General features: G+C 32.1%; 2 protein-coding genes across 6 annotated transcripts; both read right to left on the reverse strand.

Annotated features, from left to right (window-relative positions):
* Nucleotides 1-286: 286 nt before the first annotated feature.
* Nucleotides 287-2,958, reverse strand: LOC112793950 (uncharacterized). 2 transcript variants are annotated; one of them, XM_025836256.3, is made up of 4 exons: nt 2,643-2,958; nt 2,458-2,559; nt 1,545-1,713; nt 287-656 (listed from the first exon to the last, which is right to left on the reverse strand). In XM_025836256.3, the coding sequence occupies exons 2-4, from the start codon at nt 2,518-2,520 to the stop codon at nt 460-462; spliced, it is 429 nt and encodes a 142-aa protein (XP_025692041.1). In that variant the 5' UTR covers nt 2,521-2,559; nt 2,643-2,958; the 3' UTR covers nt 287-459. The 2 variants fall into 2 exon arrangements, with proteins under 2 accessions (XP_025692041.1, XP_025692042.1); XM_025836257.3 differs by having other exon boundaries at nt 2,660-2,932.
* A 2,719-nt stretch (nt 2,959-5,677) lies between these two features.
* LOC112793976 (nardilysin-like) lies at nt 5,678-14,937 on the reverse strand. Of its 4 annotated transcripts, none has more exons than XM_025836259.3 (19): nt 14,379-14,937; nt 13,875-13,950; nt 13,694-13,740; nt 12,535-12,647; nt 11,473-11,546; nt 11,244-11,339; nt 11,021-11,140; nt 10,487-10,720; nt 9,872-10,020; nt 9,436-9,592; nt 9,043-9,195; nt 8,490-8,869; nt 7,846-7,995; nt 7,549-7,731; nt 6,948-7,151; nt 6,739-6,845; nt 6,427-6,580; nt 6,143-6,264; nt 5,678-6,048 (listed from the first exon to the last, which is right to left on the reverse strand). In XM_025836259.3, the coding sequence occupies exons 1-19, from the start codon at nt 14,712-14,714 to the stop codon at nt 5,805-5,807; spliced, it is 3,099 nt and encodes a 1,032-aa protein (XP_025692044.1). In that variant the 5' UTR covers nt 14,715-14,937; the 3' UTR covers nt 5,678-5,804. The 4 variants fall into 4 exon arrangements, with proteins under 4 accessions (XP_025692044.1, XP_072092680.1, XP_025692043.1 ...); XM_072236579.1 differs by having other exon boundaries at nt 12,535-12,639; nt 13,875-13,953; XM_025836258.3 differs by having other exon boundaries at nt 13,875-13,953.
* Between the last annotated feature and the right edge of the window lie 2,853 nt (nt 14,938-17,790).

The raw sequence follows: 17,790 nt of genomic DNA on the forward strand, positions 1-17,790 counted from the left end.
TTTATATCCACATAGTTCTTCAAAATTCAAAACCTTTAAGCAAACCTCTTGAACTTGAATCCACACCAAGATTCATTCTCCAGTGTCATCTATATAAGCAGTTAAGCACATAGGCCATTTCTAACTAGTGCTAACTACAGCAAAAGCAGAGCTCAGAAATGGGGAACGTCATGCACAGCAAATCTTATGATAAATATGATTTATTACTTTGAATTTGATTTTGAAAATTGCATTCTGAAAATGAAAATCATTGTTAGAAAACAAAATTATGAAATGAAACAACATATTTTTGTTACCCATACACGCTCTTAGTTTGCTGAAAAAAACCAAATACAGATGCCAGTCATTGTAGAAGAATGAAGTACCTCAAGCAATTGAATTGAAAGTTTGAAACTTGTTAGATTATGTACACATCAGAATATAAAAGGACAAGAAAATAGGATCAAATCAAATCAAACTCTAGCGACCCAAAAATGCAACACGGTCCTTTTGCACTGCCTGTGTTAGGTTGATGTCAAAGAGCTCGCAGCGAATGGGCATCTCCATCTCATAGAAAGGATTCTTCAAAACATAATCGGTGTACAACTCATAGATATATTTCAATAAACTTTCCATGTGTTGAGTTCCAGGCTCACAGACCACAAAAAACTTCGTCCCTGTGATGGAGAAGAATCATTTTCATAAGCCGTTGATTTATATCAGTATTAGAAAAATAAATCATAGTTTGGTTATAATTAGATAATCATTAAATTCATTTTTCCGAGGCATTAAACCGAATAGGGAACTTCACAACAGGGAAAAGAAAAGACGGCATAATATATATTGCAAAAGAAACACAGGTTGAAATTATTAGCGGCAGCTAAACATCTGGAAAGATTTTCATGTGTCGAAAACTCAAGTTCATTGAACAAAAGCAGAAGTTGCACTTCAACTAAATACTCCAAAATCCAAATGGTAGCATATATATAGCACTGCCACGAGGATATGACCTCCCTTTTCCTCCCTAAAATAATAGTGTACATATTAAGTTGGACAAATTATTAAAGGGAAAAAGAAAAGCTCTTTTATCTACTACCTTCCACATGATAATAGTATATCATGTCACAAGAAAGATGTATTCTCATCAACAAAAACCAAATTTTATCTTCCAACCTAATGATTATACTGCAAAGTATTATCTGGACCTTCCTCAATGGATTTCAGTTATTTTAACTTGGACAGCACATGATTCTATAAGTAAATCCCAATAATCAACTCGATTTTTCAACGAGATACCATAAGTGAACAAATAGTAATGTGACCAACAATGATCACAGAAAAATTTCTGATGCTGACATATCCACAAATACTAAAACAATCTTACGTTTAAACTAGACAATTTGCAAGGCCTCATTTAAGTGAGTGATATGATTGCAAAAGCCACCAAGAGATATAAATCTACTATATCTAAATGATGTCATACATTCACTCTCTCTTATTCATCAAATAAACAAGAAATTTAACATAATAATAGAGATAAACACTAATGCCCTTCAAGAATATACCTGTCAGTGATTGATAGCAATGAAGATCAAATGTGTCTGCTTGGAGAAGTTCAATTCCTGAACAACCCGAAACAGGTGACAATTGCTGAGAGATCGCATGCATTGAATGCCATAAACTTGCCACCCTCAAACTGTCATTGGTATCCATTCGTCCGGCAGACCCATAATCCTAGATTTCAATACATAGTTTCAATATATACATTCCATATATGTTCAACGAAAAAATTCTGCAAATATAACAACAGTAAGGAAATTGGACTTCTTTTAACAGTTTCGTAGAAAAGGTACTATTTTATCTTTGAAAACCCATTCTTAAAGTTTTTATAGACTGTTTGAGAAAGAAAAAAAAAAAAAAAAACAGAAACTGTTTTCTATTTGTTTCCTAGAAAAATCAATACTAGAAAAAAATGTTCCATTCTGAGTTTTCACAGACTCGCGAATCAAAGAGAACAACAAACTTGCAGTACAAGCATCCGGCATAAAGCCGAAATTCTCAATTATCTCAGCTCAATCTCAAATCAGTATTTAACAAAACAACGGCTACTATATTTAATTGTTTTTGCAGCCATGATGTTGTTCATTGCTGGGACTGCCATGCTTCATATCAATCTTGTCCCTTATCAAGACAAGACAGATTCTCAACTAACTCCAACCTTCTAGTGTTACTTGGTAACACCATCTTAAAATTACACTTTTTAGAACTTCATACAAATGCACCTATAACTGCTACCAGCTTTTCCCACTAACCCAATATCCTAATCACAAGAAGATTCAACATACTTGGTAAACATTCTGAAACAGTCTCATGATTCAAATATCTTAGATACCCCAAAATCACGTGTAACAGTACAAAATAAAATTATAATTAAAATTAAAATCATCATCTGAAGGTTGAGTCTACAAATAAACATACCTTATAGTAGATCAACCCGCCGGACTTGTTGATGATATAAAGACTGTAAATTGCTGCTGCCATTTCCAAAGGAAAAGAAAAAACAAAATAGTTTGGCGGAATCTGAAGTAAAAGCGAAACATAACGTAAGCAAAGAATGATTGGAATGAGATGAATTGAGTTAAGAACAAGAAAGAGAGAGTTACGAGATTGCGAAACCCACTGACTGAACCCTAGTGAGAGTGAAGTGTCTCTCCTAACTCAGTGCGGTGACCATGGTGCAAGCGGCGCAGATCGGTGGCGGCGGATGGCTACTCGTTCTTTGTTCCGATCGTAGCAAATGTTAGGGTGTAATTCAATGTTGTGTTTTTGTTTCTCAAACAAGTGAAGTGAGATCTGAAATTCAGATTCTGAATGTTATTTTGGTAGATGGAGAATTTCACGATTTTTTATTTGGAAATTTCAATAGGGTTATACGCTATGTAGATTGGATTATAAAAAATAACTATTGACAGCTAAATTATTTTTTGTTGGAAATTGAGGGGAGTTAAACCCAATATGGTCTCTGAGATTGACGTTTTGCACTGAAATCGTCCTGAGATTTCAATTGCACAAATTACGTCCCTAAGATTGAAAAAAATGCACCATAGTAGTCCCTGACCCATTTTTCATTAACGACGTGATGATATGGCATGATGACGTGGACTGTAAGTGACACGTGTCACTTCATGATTTGGCCACGTGTAATGGTAGGATGATGTGGTGACCAGTGACATGTGACATGCTGACGTGGATAGTTGTGCCACGTGTCACAATGTTATTTAGCCACATATCCAGTTGTGCCACGTGTCGCAATAGTATTCGTTCACGTGACATCCATTATGCCATCGTTGTATATGCACCAAATTAGTCCCTCACTTTGCATTAAGTGACTCATTTTAGTTCCTGAAATTGAATGCCGTGCACCAAACTAGTCCCTTCACCAATTTTTTCTCATTTTTTTTTCTATAAATTCAAAATTCTCAATATTTTTGAATGCATTAATTTCAATTCTATTTTTTCACACGTTCTTCAAATAAAAGTGTTTTTATAAAATGTTTTTTCTCCTGCGAATACTCTATTCGCCGACTTGGAGTTAACGTGAAGGCTTTTCAAGCACCTTCACTACCATCTCCAACCTCTGTCAGTACTTTTATAAAATATTTTTTTTTCTTGCGGATACCTCTAATAGCCGCCGTCTTGGAGTTGACGTGAAGGTATTTCAATTTTCCCTCATTATCATCTCCGACCTCTTTCGTCTAGACTGCAGAAATCAAAAGTGATAGTGAGGGTAGTTGAAGTGCCTTCAATCTAACTCATTTATACATAACGAAAATGTGTATTTCATAAGAAAAAAATATTTATTTTAATTATTAATTTCTTGTTAAAAACACATGTTTTTTTATGAAAAAAATGTGTCTAATCAATCATATAATTATTTTTTTATAATAACATATTTATATATTACAAAATTTATCAATATTAAATTATTAAAAAAAATTATATAATTAAAACTAAAATCTTAAATTTTTTTTATAAAAGCACCTATATTTAAACAATATATGAAAAAATAGGATTGAAATTAGTGTATCCAAGATATTAAAATTTTAAATTTAAAATAAATGAGAAAAAATTGGTGAAGGGACTAGTTTGGTGCACGACATTCAATTTCAGGAACTAAAATGAGTCATTTAATGCAAAGTGAGGGACTAATTTGGTGCATATACAACGATGGCATAATGGATGACACGTGGACGAATACTGTTGCGACACGTGGCAAACTGGACACGTGGCCAAATAACATTGTGACACGTGGCACAACTATCCACGTCAGCATGCCACGTGTCACTGGTCACCACATCATTCTACCATTACACATGGCCAAATCATGAAGTGACACGTGTCACTTACAGTCCACGTCATCATGCCATATCATCACGTCGTTAATGGAAAATGGGTCCGGGACTACTATGGTGTATTTTTTCAATCTCAGGAACGTAATTGGTGCAATTGGAATCTCAGAGACGATTTCAGTGCAAAACGCCAATCTCAAAGACCATTTTAGGGTTTAACTCGAAATTGAGGTCCAGTTTTTTTTACTGCATATTGTTTTCTTTGTGGAAATCATTAATTAATTTCTTATTATACTATAAAAAAACATCAAATACTAGCGTATCTTGGAAAAAGTAAGAAGTGCAACCTTCCATAAAATTTAACTTGATATTAGAAGTTTAAAAAATTAAGTTTTAAACTCTAAACTTTAAATTTAAATTATTGATAGAAAATATAATAAATAGAAAATTAAAACTTATTTAATTAACAAGAAGAACAATAATTCTTACTTAATAAAAAGCGTTAAAAATGAGTCATAAAAATAAGTAATAATATTATCCAGATACTTTGTATATGTATGTGCTTTTATACATGAATTCTGTTAGGAAATTAATGGAGTATTTGTACAATATGTACAATAGGCTATTTATTTGGTCTAATATAAGTTAAAAAAATGAACATTTAAGGTAAAATATTACTAATTTCTCAAACACAATACACTCATACTATCTAGAATAACCATCTAGGTAACAGGGATAATAAACATCTGATATCCTACTGAATCGAACATCTGATATCCTACTAAATCGAACATTCCTATACTTTCATTGTACACATTGTATAGATACTCCATTAGCTCCCTATACTTTCTCTTTAAGAATATATACACATTTTTATTGTGCATACTAAAAATTAATTCATATATTTGTGTATAAATAAATATATTGTTTAACTTATTTTTAATATGTATTTTATATTACATGTATTTTATATCAATGATTAAGGCATACTTGATATATACCTATACACACTAGTTAAGGAATAATGATCAAAAGTCTTTAAAAATTTACAAGTACATTAATTTGATCTCCAAAAGATTCACACCTCCAATTTGTGTCTAAAAACATCGGATTGATCATTCTGATGGTTAAATAACAACACATTAGCAATCAATTCAAAGCTTTTGATCTTAGATACCATTTTCACTATTAATCCATAATATATACCCAATATTCAGTGAGAAAGCAAACATAAATCGCAAAATTATACTATGCTGTGTCATAAATCATTTCATGCGACAAACAAATAGAGCAATAATAGAGTGTACCAAGCTCCAAAAGGCCAAAAGAAACTACCAATGAACGAAGACTTTCCTCAATTCCAAAATATTATTGATCAATAAATAATTCGCACATAAATGTAATTTACACTTAAAAAACAAAGGCTCTCAAATCTGAATGGTACTTCATGAGTTCAAAAATGCATATCTTCAGGTTTTAACAAAGATTTGGATAAAACTCGGATGACATTTTAAATGAAGCTGGATCTTTTATGGCTTGCAGAGTTTCAGGCAGTGCAACATCATCTTCAAACTTTGTGTTGCAGCCCCATAACCGAATGAGAAGTCGCCGACACTTCGGAGACGACTGTCTGAAATATGTCCGGTACCACTCAACAACATCTTGCTTGCTTATGTTCTTCAATTCTTCTGCTTCCTTCTTTGATATATCAAAGATATACCTGAAAATCAATATTATTTGTTATCATTTTCTTCAAGGTTGGTCTTCCTTACTCATCATCCACAAACTTATTATATAACTAAATGTAAAATAACCTTTTATCAACAATCTGACTCCACAATCGATTGCTTTCGTAGTTAAGCGAATGATCTTTCTCGAGCAGTTTTGCCATTAACCCACTTTTGTAATTCTCAAAGGAATCATCATCAAGCCCATCCTGCAGTCAGATAAATTCCTTAGAACACAGGTCTTTTAATTTGGAAAATAGTGGGGTGTGTTTACAATTTCTTGAGCACCCAAATCATGTCAAATTTAATGCAATTCATGAGGGAGCCATTAGTCTTAGAACAATGAGATAGAAGGAACCAGGAATACTAACCAACAATTCTTCAACGCCATCTATGAAGTTGTCAATTCTACCTTGCACATAAATTGGGTCGTACTCAGATGATTGAACACAGAAACAAAACCCAAAAATACGGTACGTTAACCGTAGGCTACATTCGACAACATAACCAAGCTGCTCTTTTGTCCTGTATCCAGATACACACAAATAAATAAACAAATGAAGATAAATAAAGAAACAAATATAAATACAACCCATAAAAAGCCATGGAAAGTGAAAGCATATTTTCGTTAACAAATGTTAGACGGTCAAATGCAAGAAACTAAAATAGCATTCAATAGTCACCTCAGCTGATTGAAAAGCGGCTCATCCACAATTTCTTCAAAAAGATCAATTAAAGCTTTCAATTTGATTGATCCCAACCCAAGATCTTGCTCAATTTGAAAATATAGCTGCATGAATACCAAATTAAGAAACAGGAGAAGTTTGTTAGAAATTTCAAAAAACAATTATCCATGAAAAACGACAAACAAAAATAATCCAACTGAAATTACCTCAACCACAGAATTCTTTTCTGACTTGTTCTTTACACTAACATCTCTAACTAGATTGGCACTGGATGGAAGGCAAATAACGCGTTCAGCGTGCCTCAGCTCAATGGGAAGTGGATTTACTATAAAGTTCGTCTTAAATATATTTGATATGTTAATTGCTTCTTCTTCTGAAATATTTCCATGGCATAGACCCTCAATGTATAGCTGTCCAAAGTTGATGTAAAGGAATAAATTTCAAACAATTTATTGATATAAACTAGAGAACTATAATATATCATGGAACTCATGTTTAAAAACCAAGTAATTAAAAACTAATAAACAAAGAACAAGCTACCAAGAAGTAGCTATTTTCTTGTAAATGTAAGCATTATCAAGCTGAGACATGAGATTCTCATACACACAAACAGAACAAGTGCATCAAACAAAGTAGTTATATTAAGTTTAGGGTTTAGGGTTTAAGGATATAATAACACTTCCCATGCATGTATTTTTTGAAAACATTATTCTTTTTTACAAGAAATAAAATAAAATAAAACTAGACAATAAAAGACTGTAAAATAGTCCAAACAATAACATATAAGATTAAATACTTCATGCCTACCTCGGAGCGAAGTTCAGGGATAAATGCAATCAAATCATCAAGAAATAAATCATTTAGATGATGCAGCTTCTCCTCAATGTCATAAAAGCTCTGGCACAAAACTTGCAATCTCAAATATGCCGAATGACTTAAAGGCTTCATGTTGGTATTCTTCAAAGTTCTCTTCATGTCTTCTTTTATAACCTGAACAATAATGATTGGTTCATTATAATCAACAAAGCAAACAGAACTATGAAACAGGGCAAAAAGGATAACATAGACATTTTGATAAGAGATAAAAGGAAATATGTGATGTACCTCAAATCGATCGCCAGTAGGAATAAAGGATCTAGCTACTGATAAAACTTTAGATAAGAGAATGGGAAGCTTCTCATTGAAACCATAGACCTTCAGTTCCAGTTTGTCGCCAACATAGGAGACAGAAGTTTCTAACTTTGCAATACTAGCCTGCACACATAGACACGTGTTGTATAAAGTCCTTTAAAAATAAGATTGAAGTAACTACATTCACCAACAGTTTCTTAGATTGCCTAAGATGATTTAATTTTAACTCGAGCCAACTCTTATGATACAAAATTTGCACATATAAACTAGCAGATGATATTTTGGAAAGCTGGAATGAAAAAAAAAAAAAAACAAAGTAATTAGTTAGGAGTTTGAATAGTCAGTTAAGAGTGGAAGCCTCTCTCTTATAAAGATACCTTTTTCTCAATTAATCAGTTTACATGCTTAAGGTATGAAGCTATGTAGTAAATAGAATTACCTAGTGAATCTATTCAGAAACAAAAACGTACAAAGGACAGAAATCCTCCAAACAAGAGAGAAGTAAACAAATAACCGAAACAACAGAAAATTTCTGAATGAGCAACATGTTTTGATGGAGGATATATAATATAGACGAATGGCTCTACTTTTAGTGTCAAGCAAGACAGACGATTAACCTGATATATGACTTCATTCAACTCATCTTTAAGAAGAAGAATGAACAATTCAGACAATACACAACTCCGGGCATTAGCATATCCACCCTTCAAGTTAATCCGAAAATATGTATTGGCACGAGGAACTTTGAAAGTACTATCCAACTTGTACCAGAATTTGATCAATGCTTCATCAACTATACATCTAGGAGAAGTTGAATTTGCAAACTCATCACATGTGTCACCAGAACGTATAGAAAAATCACTTGGAATGAACTCATTTTTTGATGGAAGATGTAGTGAGGCCTCAATTTCTGGAGGATTTCTCCATAACTCCATTAAATCTTGAGCAATGTCTTCTTCAACATAACGTGAACCAAACCAAGGTTCACATTGGACATCTGCAAAGTAGCACCATCAAGTTGTTCAATCATCATGATGGAAATATAACTTCCAGATATATTTTGTTAACAATTGAGTTTAGTTATCAATTCCCAATGGTTCAACATAACAGATTAACAGTGAAAGAAATAAATAGAAGTGCCAACTAGCCACAGGTGAAAAGATAACTCACCTTCCGACTTGAGGAACAACTTCGAAACAACATCTACTCTCATGTTTTCTGGAATGAAGAAACCAAGAAGTTGCTTTATCAATTGTTCGTCCCAAGTCTGGTAAACATATTCACCATATATGACATGCTCTGGCGGATAAAAGAGTAAATTTTCTGCACAAAAAAAAATTCAAATAAGCCAGAAAAATATAACAAATCTGCATAGGAAGTATCTAAACTTTCAAAATATATTGTAATTGGGTTGAAAGCATAACAAATAAATATTCAGTTTTTGCTATAAACAAAAACTGACAGCAATTTTTTTTAATCTTCTATCATATGTTGCATTTTCTCTATATCCTATTGATTAACAAACGACTTAAGAAAACAACTCCAAGCAGATAAATTAGAAACCTGAGAGTTCAGCAGCATAATCATCTTGTGGTTGCTCTTCTGCAAATCTAAAATCCATTTTTCCAATGCTTTGAAGTTCTTTGAATATCCATTCTTGTGGAGGAATTTGATGCAATAACTTCAGGTATTGATAGACAAAGCCAATGATATCAAAGATCTGGGAAGTGAAATCAAAGTTAAGCCATATTGAAGAGAAGTAATTTGTAGAAACTGGAAAGCATAAGCTGATCTGAATGATCACACAAGTTAATTTACTCATCAACTGGTCAATACTGTTTTCACACTAGTCTATTGACTGAAAAATTTTAATCCAATATAATAATAATAATAAAGCTGAAATTGAAATAAATCTTATGTTTGAGGGCCCACTAAACACACTACTTGCTCTTACTCTCTTCTATCTGAAAGGCCATACAAGTGATGAGATTATGATCACCTTTTCAACACCAGAGTCAGTGAGGTTTATGGACACAACAAAGATATAAGCTATAGTTGACCGATAAGTTCCTTCATCCCCAACACCGGCAGAGAGAGATGTAGCCCAACCTTTAGCCTTGAGAAAGGAAAGCAAGCTTCCCTTGCCCTCTGAAAGGTTGATTATGTTATTGTTAATGAAAGCCGCACAAGAAAATGTCCAGACTTAGATTTTAGATAAAAATATAGATTGACAAAATGAGAAGTAAAACTTCCATTGGAAAACAAAAGTAGAGACCATAAAAAGGAAATTGTGATGAAAGAATGAGAAAAACATATCATCAAAATCATATACCAAAACCACTTTCCATTGCATGTAAAGTGGTTAAGCTCTTAAACATAGTAACTTCTACAGATATGAAAAAAATCCTATTGCAGAAAACAAATTTTCATAATAATTTTAAGTTGGAACAAAAACTGATGAAGATGTATATACACAAACAGAAGACTGGCTTTTGCTTAAGATGCAAAAAAAATACATGACAACAGATACAAGCATATACAAAGTTATAAAGTATGCAGTCTTAACTGTCAAGTATCACTGTATCAGCTATTCATCCATAATGAGATATCTTACCATGCCCAAGAAGATGAGCTAAATAATCCTGCGGTTTCTTCAAATACTCCTGGTGTAGACAGGGAAGTGTCCACAATAAGTCGAGGATATGAACATCTTTGACAGCTTCTAGCCAGTAAACTTTACCAGATTTCCAAATAGGACCTTCTGCACTGAACTTGGGGTTCACTTGAGGACCCTTTCTGATAGCACCAAATAATTCCGCAACCCAACTCTCAAGCACATCAAGAGGGTCTACACATTTATACATAAAGCACATCACTATAAAGAATAAACATACCAGCATATATTGGTCTCAATCCTAATCCTGGCGTGAGTTGTTAAAACAAATAAATCTCATTTTTGTAGAAGATAAATCTATGATGAATCTAATCTTGAGACTAGTATAATTATTTCTCAACTATTAATAAATGGATAAGTGGGAATGGAAAAAAAAAAAAACTAAGCACCTTATTATTGCTGGAAGAAAAACATTACTAAAATAAAATTGTAAAACTTTAAATTGAATAATGGTGTAGGTAAGTAGGAATTCACCTCCACCAATAACAACAAGCTTCATTAATCCACCATGGTAATAATCTTTGTATAGTTTGAATATTTGCTCCCGCAAATTAACACCCTTCTCCATAGCATCAACCAAGCTCTTCTTATTGCCTTCATGTACATGGAAAAGAAATGAAATAGTAATTTACTTATACAAAGAAATCTAAATATCTAATTGACCATGTAATAGATGAACAACACTTTTACGGCATACCCCAAAAGAATCTGTTTAAAGGATGACCAACAGCAGAAGTATGGCATTGAAGTTGTTGAAGACGGCAAGCATCGCTTTGCAAAGCCTGGTTAAATTCTATGTTCAGTTTTGTATACCATTATGGTATACCAAACACATTATCAGCAAATTGCAGATAAGGAAATCTGAGCGCTTTCTAGAATCATAATTAAAGTGAAAATCTGCATAATTGGATTATAATGAGACATACCTGAATCTACTGCCTGTACTTCTCGCTCCATGGCCTCCATTTTTACAAGAGGTGAAATAAAGAACTGAGAAAATCTGATAAGAGAAGAAAGACCAAAAGAAAAGTTTAAAAAGAAGTCTAGCATACCTATCAAGAGGATTGAAAATTCCAAGGACCTCATAAAATTATCAAAATTGAATCATTAGATTCATTTAGCTATGTTTAAGTGCAATAAAAACAACGAATATTGATAATAAAAATATTATAACCCAAATCACCAGAAAATGTTTTACCAAGAAAAATGAGATGAATAAAATCATCAGTATGTAGAATAAAGATCACTAGATTTTATGTCTATAGTCTTGTATTTTAACAAACATTGAGGAGGGATATCGATTCTTATGTCCGTCTATAGCAAGTCTTGTGGGATAGGATTAGGTGTTTTGTTTAGAGGGGTAATCTCTTTGATATGTAGAGAGTAGAGTAGAGAACTTTGTACTTTTGATGCACTCTGTTAATCTCAATTTTTTCATTGAGGATATCTTGTCCTCTACCCTCTATGTAATGTTTTGTTTTATGTTTTCAAACAAATGATGTCAACAATTTGATAGGATTTGAATCCTCTAAATTTTGGATTTTACTTTAGAGGGTAAAGTGTGATCTCTCATCATTTATTTCATAGGTGGGACAAAGAGAAAATATGAGAGAGAAACTATTCAAGGGTGAAAGATCACACTTTATTCTCTAAAGTGAAAATTCAAAATTTAGAGGATCCAAATTCAATTTGATAAATAGTAGAGGATTCTTTAACAGAAATGTCCTGTTAACTTCTATTAAACTGCATTTGCTAAAAGCTATGCATGATCAACAGATACAATATGGATTCACGCACAGTTCACAACCAATGCATGATCAACATATACAATATGGATTTACATACAATTCACAACCAGCATCACAAGATGAAATTCAAGTTCAAATTTTAAGGTAAGAATTGGGAAGAGCCTTTATGCAAAAATGGATGCATAACAAAGTGCAATAGACAGGACTTTTCATGTCCTCACAACAGAAAGCAAGATTTACCTTCTCAAGGCACCCTTCAAAAACTCTGGCTTTACTTCAAAATGGTAGCATGTATGTTCAGTCTCTGTATATGCATTTGAGGAGCCACCGTGCTTGGATAAATAGCTATCATACTAGCAATAAAAACAGTCAAGCTGCTAGGCAAATTAACTGCACGTTGTAGTCTTGGAACAAATTACAAGGTGTACGCTTACGTTACATTCAAAGAAATGAATCAAATTAATGCTAATTAATTTTGGCCTTTTTAAGTTTGATGAAAGTACAAAAAAGGGACTATGCTACGTGTCACCAAAATCAGCCACTAAAGTCAGTCACCAGTATAAAATACATGCCGGAATACAAATACAGGTTGAAAATAAATTAAATCACAGATGTATTTATACACAAATACATTGGTGGCTAATTTTAGTGGCTGATTTTGGTGTATGAATAGCATTTTTGAAAAAAAAGAAGCTAAGATTAAAAACACTTCATGGATAGCCTTTTTTGGGATTGTTTTTTTTCTCTTATAATGAGGATTTTTTATTTATTCATCATCCTGTCTTAATGATATTCTTCATTTATTAAAAATAAATAAATGAAGTTGGCTGAGCTGGGCCAAGTTGCAAAAAATGCTTGAGGGATCATTTAGACCAAAAACATGAGGGATAGAATATATTGAAGCTTGAGGGATCACTTAGACAAAAAAGAAAAAAAAAACATGAGGGGAAAAAGCCCCAAAGGACATAATTTTGAATTTCACACGAATTTTTTATTTATTCGTTGATGCTTTGGAAAGAACCCTAACAGACAATGTGGTATTCATTTAATTAATGCGACAATTGCTTACAGCCAAAATCCTGCATGCCCTGATATATATATATACAATACATTCTTCCACCCAAGGCTTCATATAAGCGCAAAATAAAGGGAAAATAAAAAAGGACATTATAATGCAAAATTAACATTAATTCTACAATATTATGTCATAACAGGCAACAACAAGTCTTTACGCTACAGTTCTATCTCCTCTAAACCAATTTTCTTAACCAACACAAACATATTCTAGATAAAATTATTTGATCCTTTAGTTCGGCAAAATCATAAATGCATACTTCCCCAAATATAGGGAGGAAACGAGATAAATTCAAATGCATGACAAGACAAGACCCAAACTGACCTCGTTTTCATCCGGGAATTCTTCACTCCCCATGAAGAGCATGTGCTCTGTAAACCAATTACAGAAATGGTAACTTCAAGAAATCAAAAAGCTTCCTCTTAGGAGCTAGGACGTCTCTAGAAGGAACTGGTTAAAAGAATGAAATGTTTTACAAATATAATGTAAAATATAACTTCCAAACCTAGAAAATGTGCCAGTCCCTGTGCTTCAAAAGGATCCGAAAAGCTGCCAATTCCTACACACATGGCTGCTGCCGCCTGCTACAACAAAAATCACAAGTCTTACCGCATTCATATTGAAGTACAAAACCATGATATACACAAGTAACACAACTCAGCATCATATCAAGCGATAAAAGTGCTTATTTTTTAGAGTAAAAGAGCATTGCAACAAACTCGACCATAAACTTTTACACAAGTATGCATGCCACAATCTCAATTGATAATCCATCCTTCAAATAACCTTTAATCTAGAGTTCTAGACCCTTTGGTATTAAGCATTATAGATCATAATCAGATATTTCACACATAAATCATACCCTAACCTTGCCAACTACTTTCCCTATATAAAGTAAAAAGTAACAATCCACTAACCTAGTTCAAGAACCAAGCAATAAAATTGAAATAGGAAGGACAATGAAAATTTCAAAAGTTGCAGCAATTTTCAACTTCATATAAGCAAAAACCTTTTTAGTCTGAGCAGCAGCATCCTTATTCCCATCTATATCCATTCCAGTTTCTTCTCCTTCCTCTTCTTCTTCTTCTTCTTCATCATCTTCTTCGTCTTCTTCATCTTCATCATCATCATCATCTTCTTCTTCATCTTCATCTTCTTCATCATCTGCTTCATCTTCATCTTGGAGAGGACCTTGAGGGAAAATCTCGGGATCGTGAACAATCAAAGCTTGAAGTCCGTTAGAGAGGTGTAAGAGGCGGTAAAAACGACGGTCGTTAGGGGACTTGAAAACGACGTCGTCAGAAGAGAAAGTTACAAGAGCAGGATTAGAAGCTTCGATGACCATTGTATGAATGTTGGTGGTTCGTGGTTTGAGTTGGTTGGAATTGGAACAGAAAGAACGAAGAAAGGAAGAAGCAGTGTGAAATGGTGAGAGTGAAAGAGAAGTAGTCTTTAAGCTCAGAACCCGCAACTCGCAACCCCAAAATGTGTTATAAGCCAGTGCAGCGGCTCTTGGGCTTCTCTTTTTTCCCTCTACTCGGTGTTAATAGGCCTGAGGCACCAAGCAAGGCCATGTTTGGATAATTATATCCTAATCCTAAATCCTAAATTTTTTAATTTGGATGCCAAAACTATACCCAATTACTTGTATGATATGAAAATTCTAAGTAATAATTTAATTAAAAACTAAAATAGATAATTAATTTAATATGAAAAACCAATCTTTTTGTCATTTTGAGCTTTTTTTTATTACAAATTAGTAGTAAATCTATGCATTTATACGATTTCAAAACAGATCTCTTTTTTCAATTTAAAGAATAACTATAGTATTATTGTAATCAATTTATATTTTATATGTAACAAATCTAATTAGTGTGCAAATAGCATTGTTTCAATTCACTTTTTTCTATAAAAATTAGTTAAATCAAATTAGAGATATTTAACCTTTGCAATTCAAATGGGAGAAGGAATCCATCTTTTGCATATATACTATTATATCTTGAGTAAAATATTTCTCACATAATAAAAATAATAATATAATTAAACTTAAACTATTGTATTTTTTCAAGATAACTTTAATCCTTTTTACTATTTCAAAGTATTTAAAGAGATTGAAAACAAAAAAAGCATAAAAAATTTAAAACGGAAAAATAAATTTCTTAATATCTTTACACGATAATTTGACTGTTTCTAAAAACATATATAATTGTTTACATATTATCTTTAACTATTGCACATTGTGGTAGTGTTTGTTTTGAGGTATTGAGACAGAAATTGGGAGACTGAGACTCAGTATCATGCTTGTTGGTTCAGAGACTTGTACTAAAATTTCTGTCTCCGTCTTCAAAATTTCAATATTTCAGTACCTTCAAAAAATAGAAACGTATGAGACTAAAATTTTTAGAGATGGAGACTAAAACTTTAATAATATTTTATACCTAAAATACCTTCATTTCAATTAATTAATTTCAATTTTACCCTTTGTACAAATTAAATTAGAATTTCATTCTTATTTTAATTTATGTCTCCTATTTTACACCAAATATAATACTGATATTTATTTCAATCTCTGTCTTTTAGGTAGCGTTTGTTTTGAGGTACTGGGACAGAGACTGAGAGACGGAGACTCAGTATCATGTTTGTTGACTTAGAAATTGGTACTAAAATTTCTATCTCTGTACCTAAAATTTCAGTATTTCACTACCTCCAAAAAGTGAGGACACAGGAGAGTGAAATTTTTAGAGACAGAAACTGAAATTTTAATAACATTTTATACCTAAAATACCCTCATCTCAATTAATTAATTCCAAATTTACCTTTTGTATAAATTAAATTAGAGTTTTATTCTTGTTTTCATATCTATCTCTCACTTTGCACCAAACAGAATATTGAAATTTATTTATGTCTCTGTCTCTTAGTCTCTGTCTCTCAGTCTTAGTCTTTTACTCTCTATCTTTCCACCAAACGCTACCTTAATCTCTGTCTTTCAGTCTCAGTTTTTTCGTCTCTGTCTCTCCACCAAACGCTACCTGTAAGTTGTTTTTTACTAAATTAAATTATAATTATTGTCTTTCATATACTTTAAACTTTTTTTAAACATGATACGGTCAATAAAAGTTAAATATTAAGCACTACATTTATCCATATGCTCATCCGAAATACTATTCAAATATTTTCTAGAAGCAAGTTGTAGCTCATGTCTAATTGTATAAACACTTGATATTCTTTTAAATAACATCCTGCATAATATCAAAAAATGAAACTAACAACCATACAATGGACCTAAGCAAGATTATAAATATAAATTAATATAATATCTTTTATTTATTACACAATTTTATATGGATCACATTCAACTCTGAATCTTTCATACATGTAGTATGAATTCTTAAACTACTAATAAAATTCTGTATTTTTTTTAAAATTAATAACATTAATATAGTTACACAACATCTTTATAGTAATACAAATGGGGAGCTCATTTGCTGACGTGGCGCTCATACGTTGAGTCTGGGAGTTTATTTGCTTACGTGTCGTCATTAGAAATTTTTAGATTTATATTTATAAATTATAAATTATTATTTGCTTAGGTTGTTATTTTCAAATTTTAAGTTTGGGTTGTTTTACTTAGGTGGTTATTTTTTAAATTTTAAATTGTTTTATTTGTTTGGGTTGTTTTACTTAGGTTGTTGTTTTTTAAATTTTAAATTAAAGTCAACCAAATTTAAAAAAATTTAGTTATGATGCAACTATAAAAGGATAAATTATGAGAGATGTAAAGCACCACAATTTAAAGTACATCAATCCTACAATCGACAATTTGTGTGTACGTATACGAGTGATACAGTTATGGACACTATCAAATTACGGAAATTCTCCATTGCCATACTCAATTGAGATGGTTTGGCTCGATGAAGACACGAGTTTTCTACTAATATCCTTTTATCCATGACTCCAAGGTTATTTATTTATTTTTTTAAATTAAAGTCTATGTACATTTGATTAGATATTGAATAAGTCTATATTTAACTTTTTTTTATGTTATTTTCTTTTTTAAGCAGGTATCGAATAAAGCTTGGTGTCATTGATGGTTCTAACGTGCATGTTATGTAGTCTTTGACAAAGAGGTAAAACAAGTTTTGGGAAAGAGCTGTGTAGAGATACTTGATCCACTCCTATTGGTAAGATCTAACCAATATTTATTTCTAAAAGCATTAGTAAAGATATTTTTATTGGTACTTTTTATATTATTTATTATTAATATATTATGTAATACCCTGCAGAAAGGAGATCTATCGGATACACCTACACTTTTACTCAACCTAATTGATAAGATCTTTCTCTTCATCGTTGAAGTTCAAATATCTGATAATCCACATTTTTCCCCTTCTTATAAAGTTAAGAAGATAACTGATAATGTG

The sequence above is a fragment of the Arachis hypogaea genome, chromosome 1 (genome assembly GCF_003086295.3).
Source record: "Arachis hypogaea cultivar Tifrunner chromosome 1, arahy.Tifrunner.gnm2.J5K5, whole genome shotgun sequence".
NCBI classification, from domain to species: Eukaryota; Viridiplantae; Streptophyta; class Magnoliopsida; order Fabales; family Fabaceae; genus Arachis; species Arachis hypogaea.

Coding starts and splice junctions, on each gene's coding strand:
- LOC112793950 (XM_025836256.3), bottom strand. CDS start 2,520: ATGGCAGCAGCAATTTACAGTCTTTATATCATCAACAAGTCCGGCGGG. Junction 1,714..2,457: donor GCGGGTTGATCTACTATAAG/GTATGTTTATTT, acceptor ATTGAAATCTAG/GATTATGGGTCTGCCGGACG. Junction 657..1,544: donor TTGCTATCAATCACTGACAG/GTATATTCTTGA, acceptor TCTCCATCACAG/GGACGAAGTTTTTTGTGGTC.
- LOC112793976 (XM_025836258.3), bottom strand. CDS start 14,714: ATGGTCATCGAAGCTTCTAATCCTGCTCTTGTAACTTTCTCTTCTGAC. Junction 12,648..13,693: donor AATTCCCGGATGAAAACGAG/GTCAGTTTGGGT, acceptor TTTTATTGCTAG/TATGATAGCTATTTATCCAA. Junction 11,547..12,534: donor TTGAAGGGTGCCTTGAGAAG/GTAAATCTTGCT, acceptor TTCTCTTATCAG/ATTTTCTCAGTTCTTTATTT.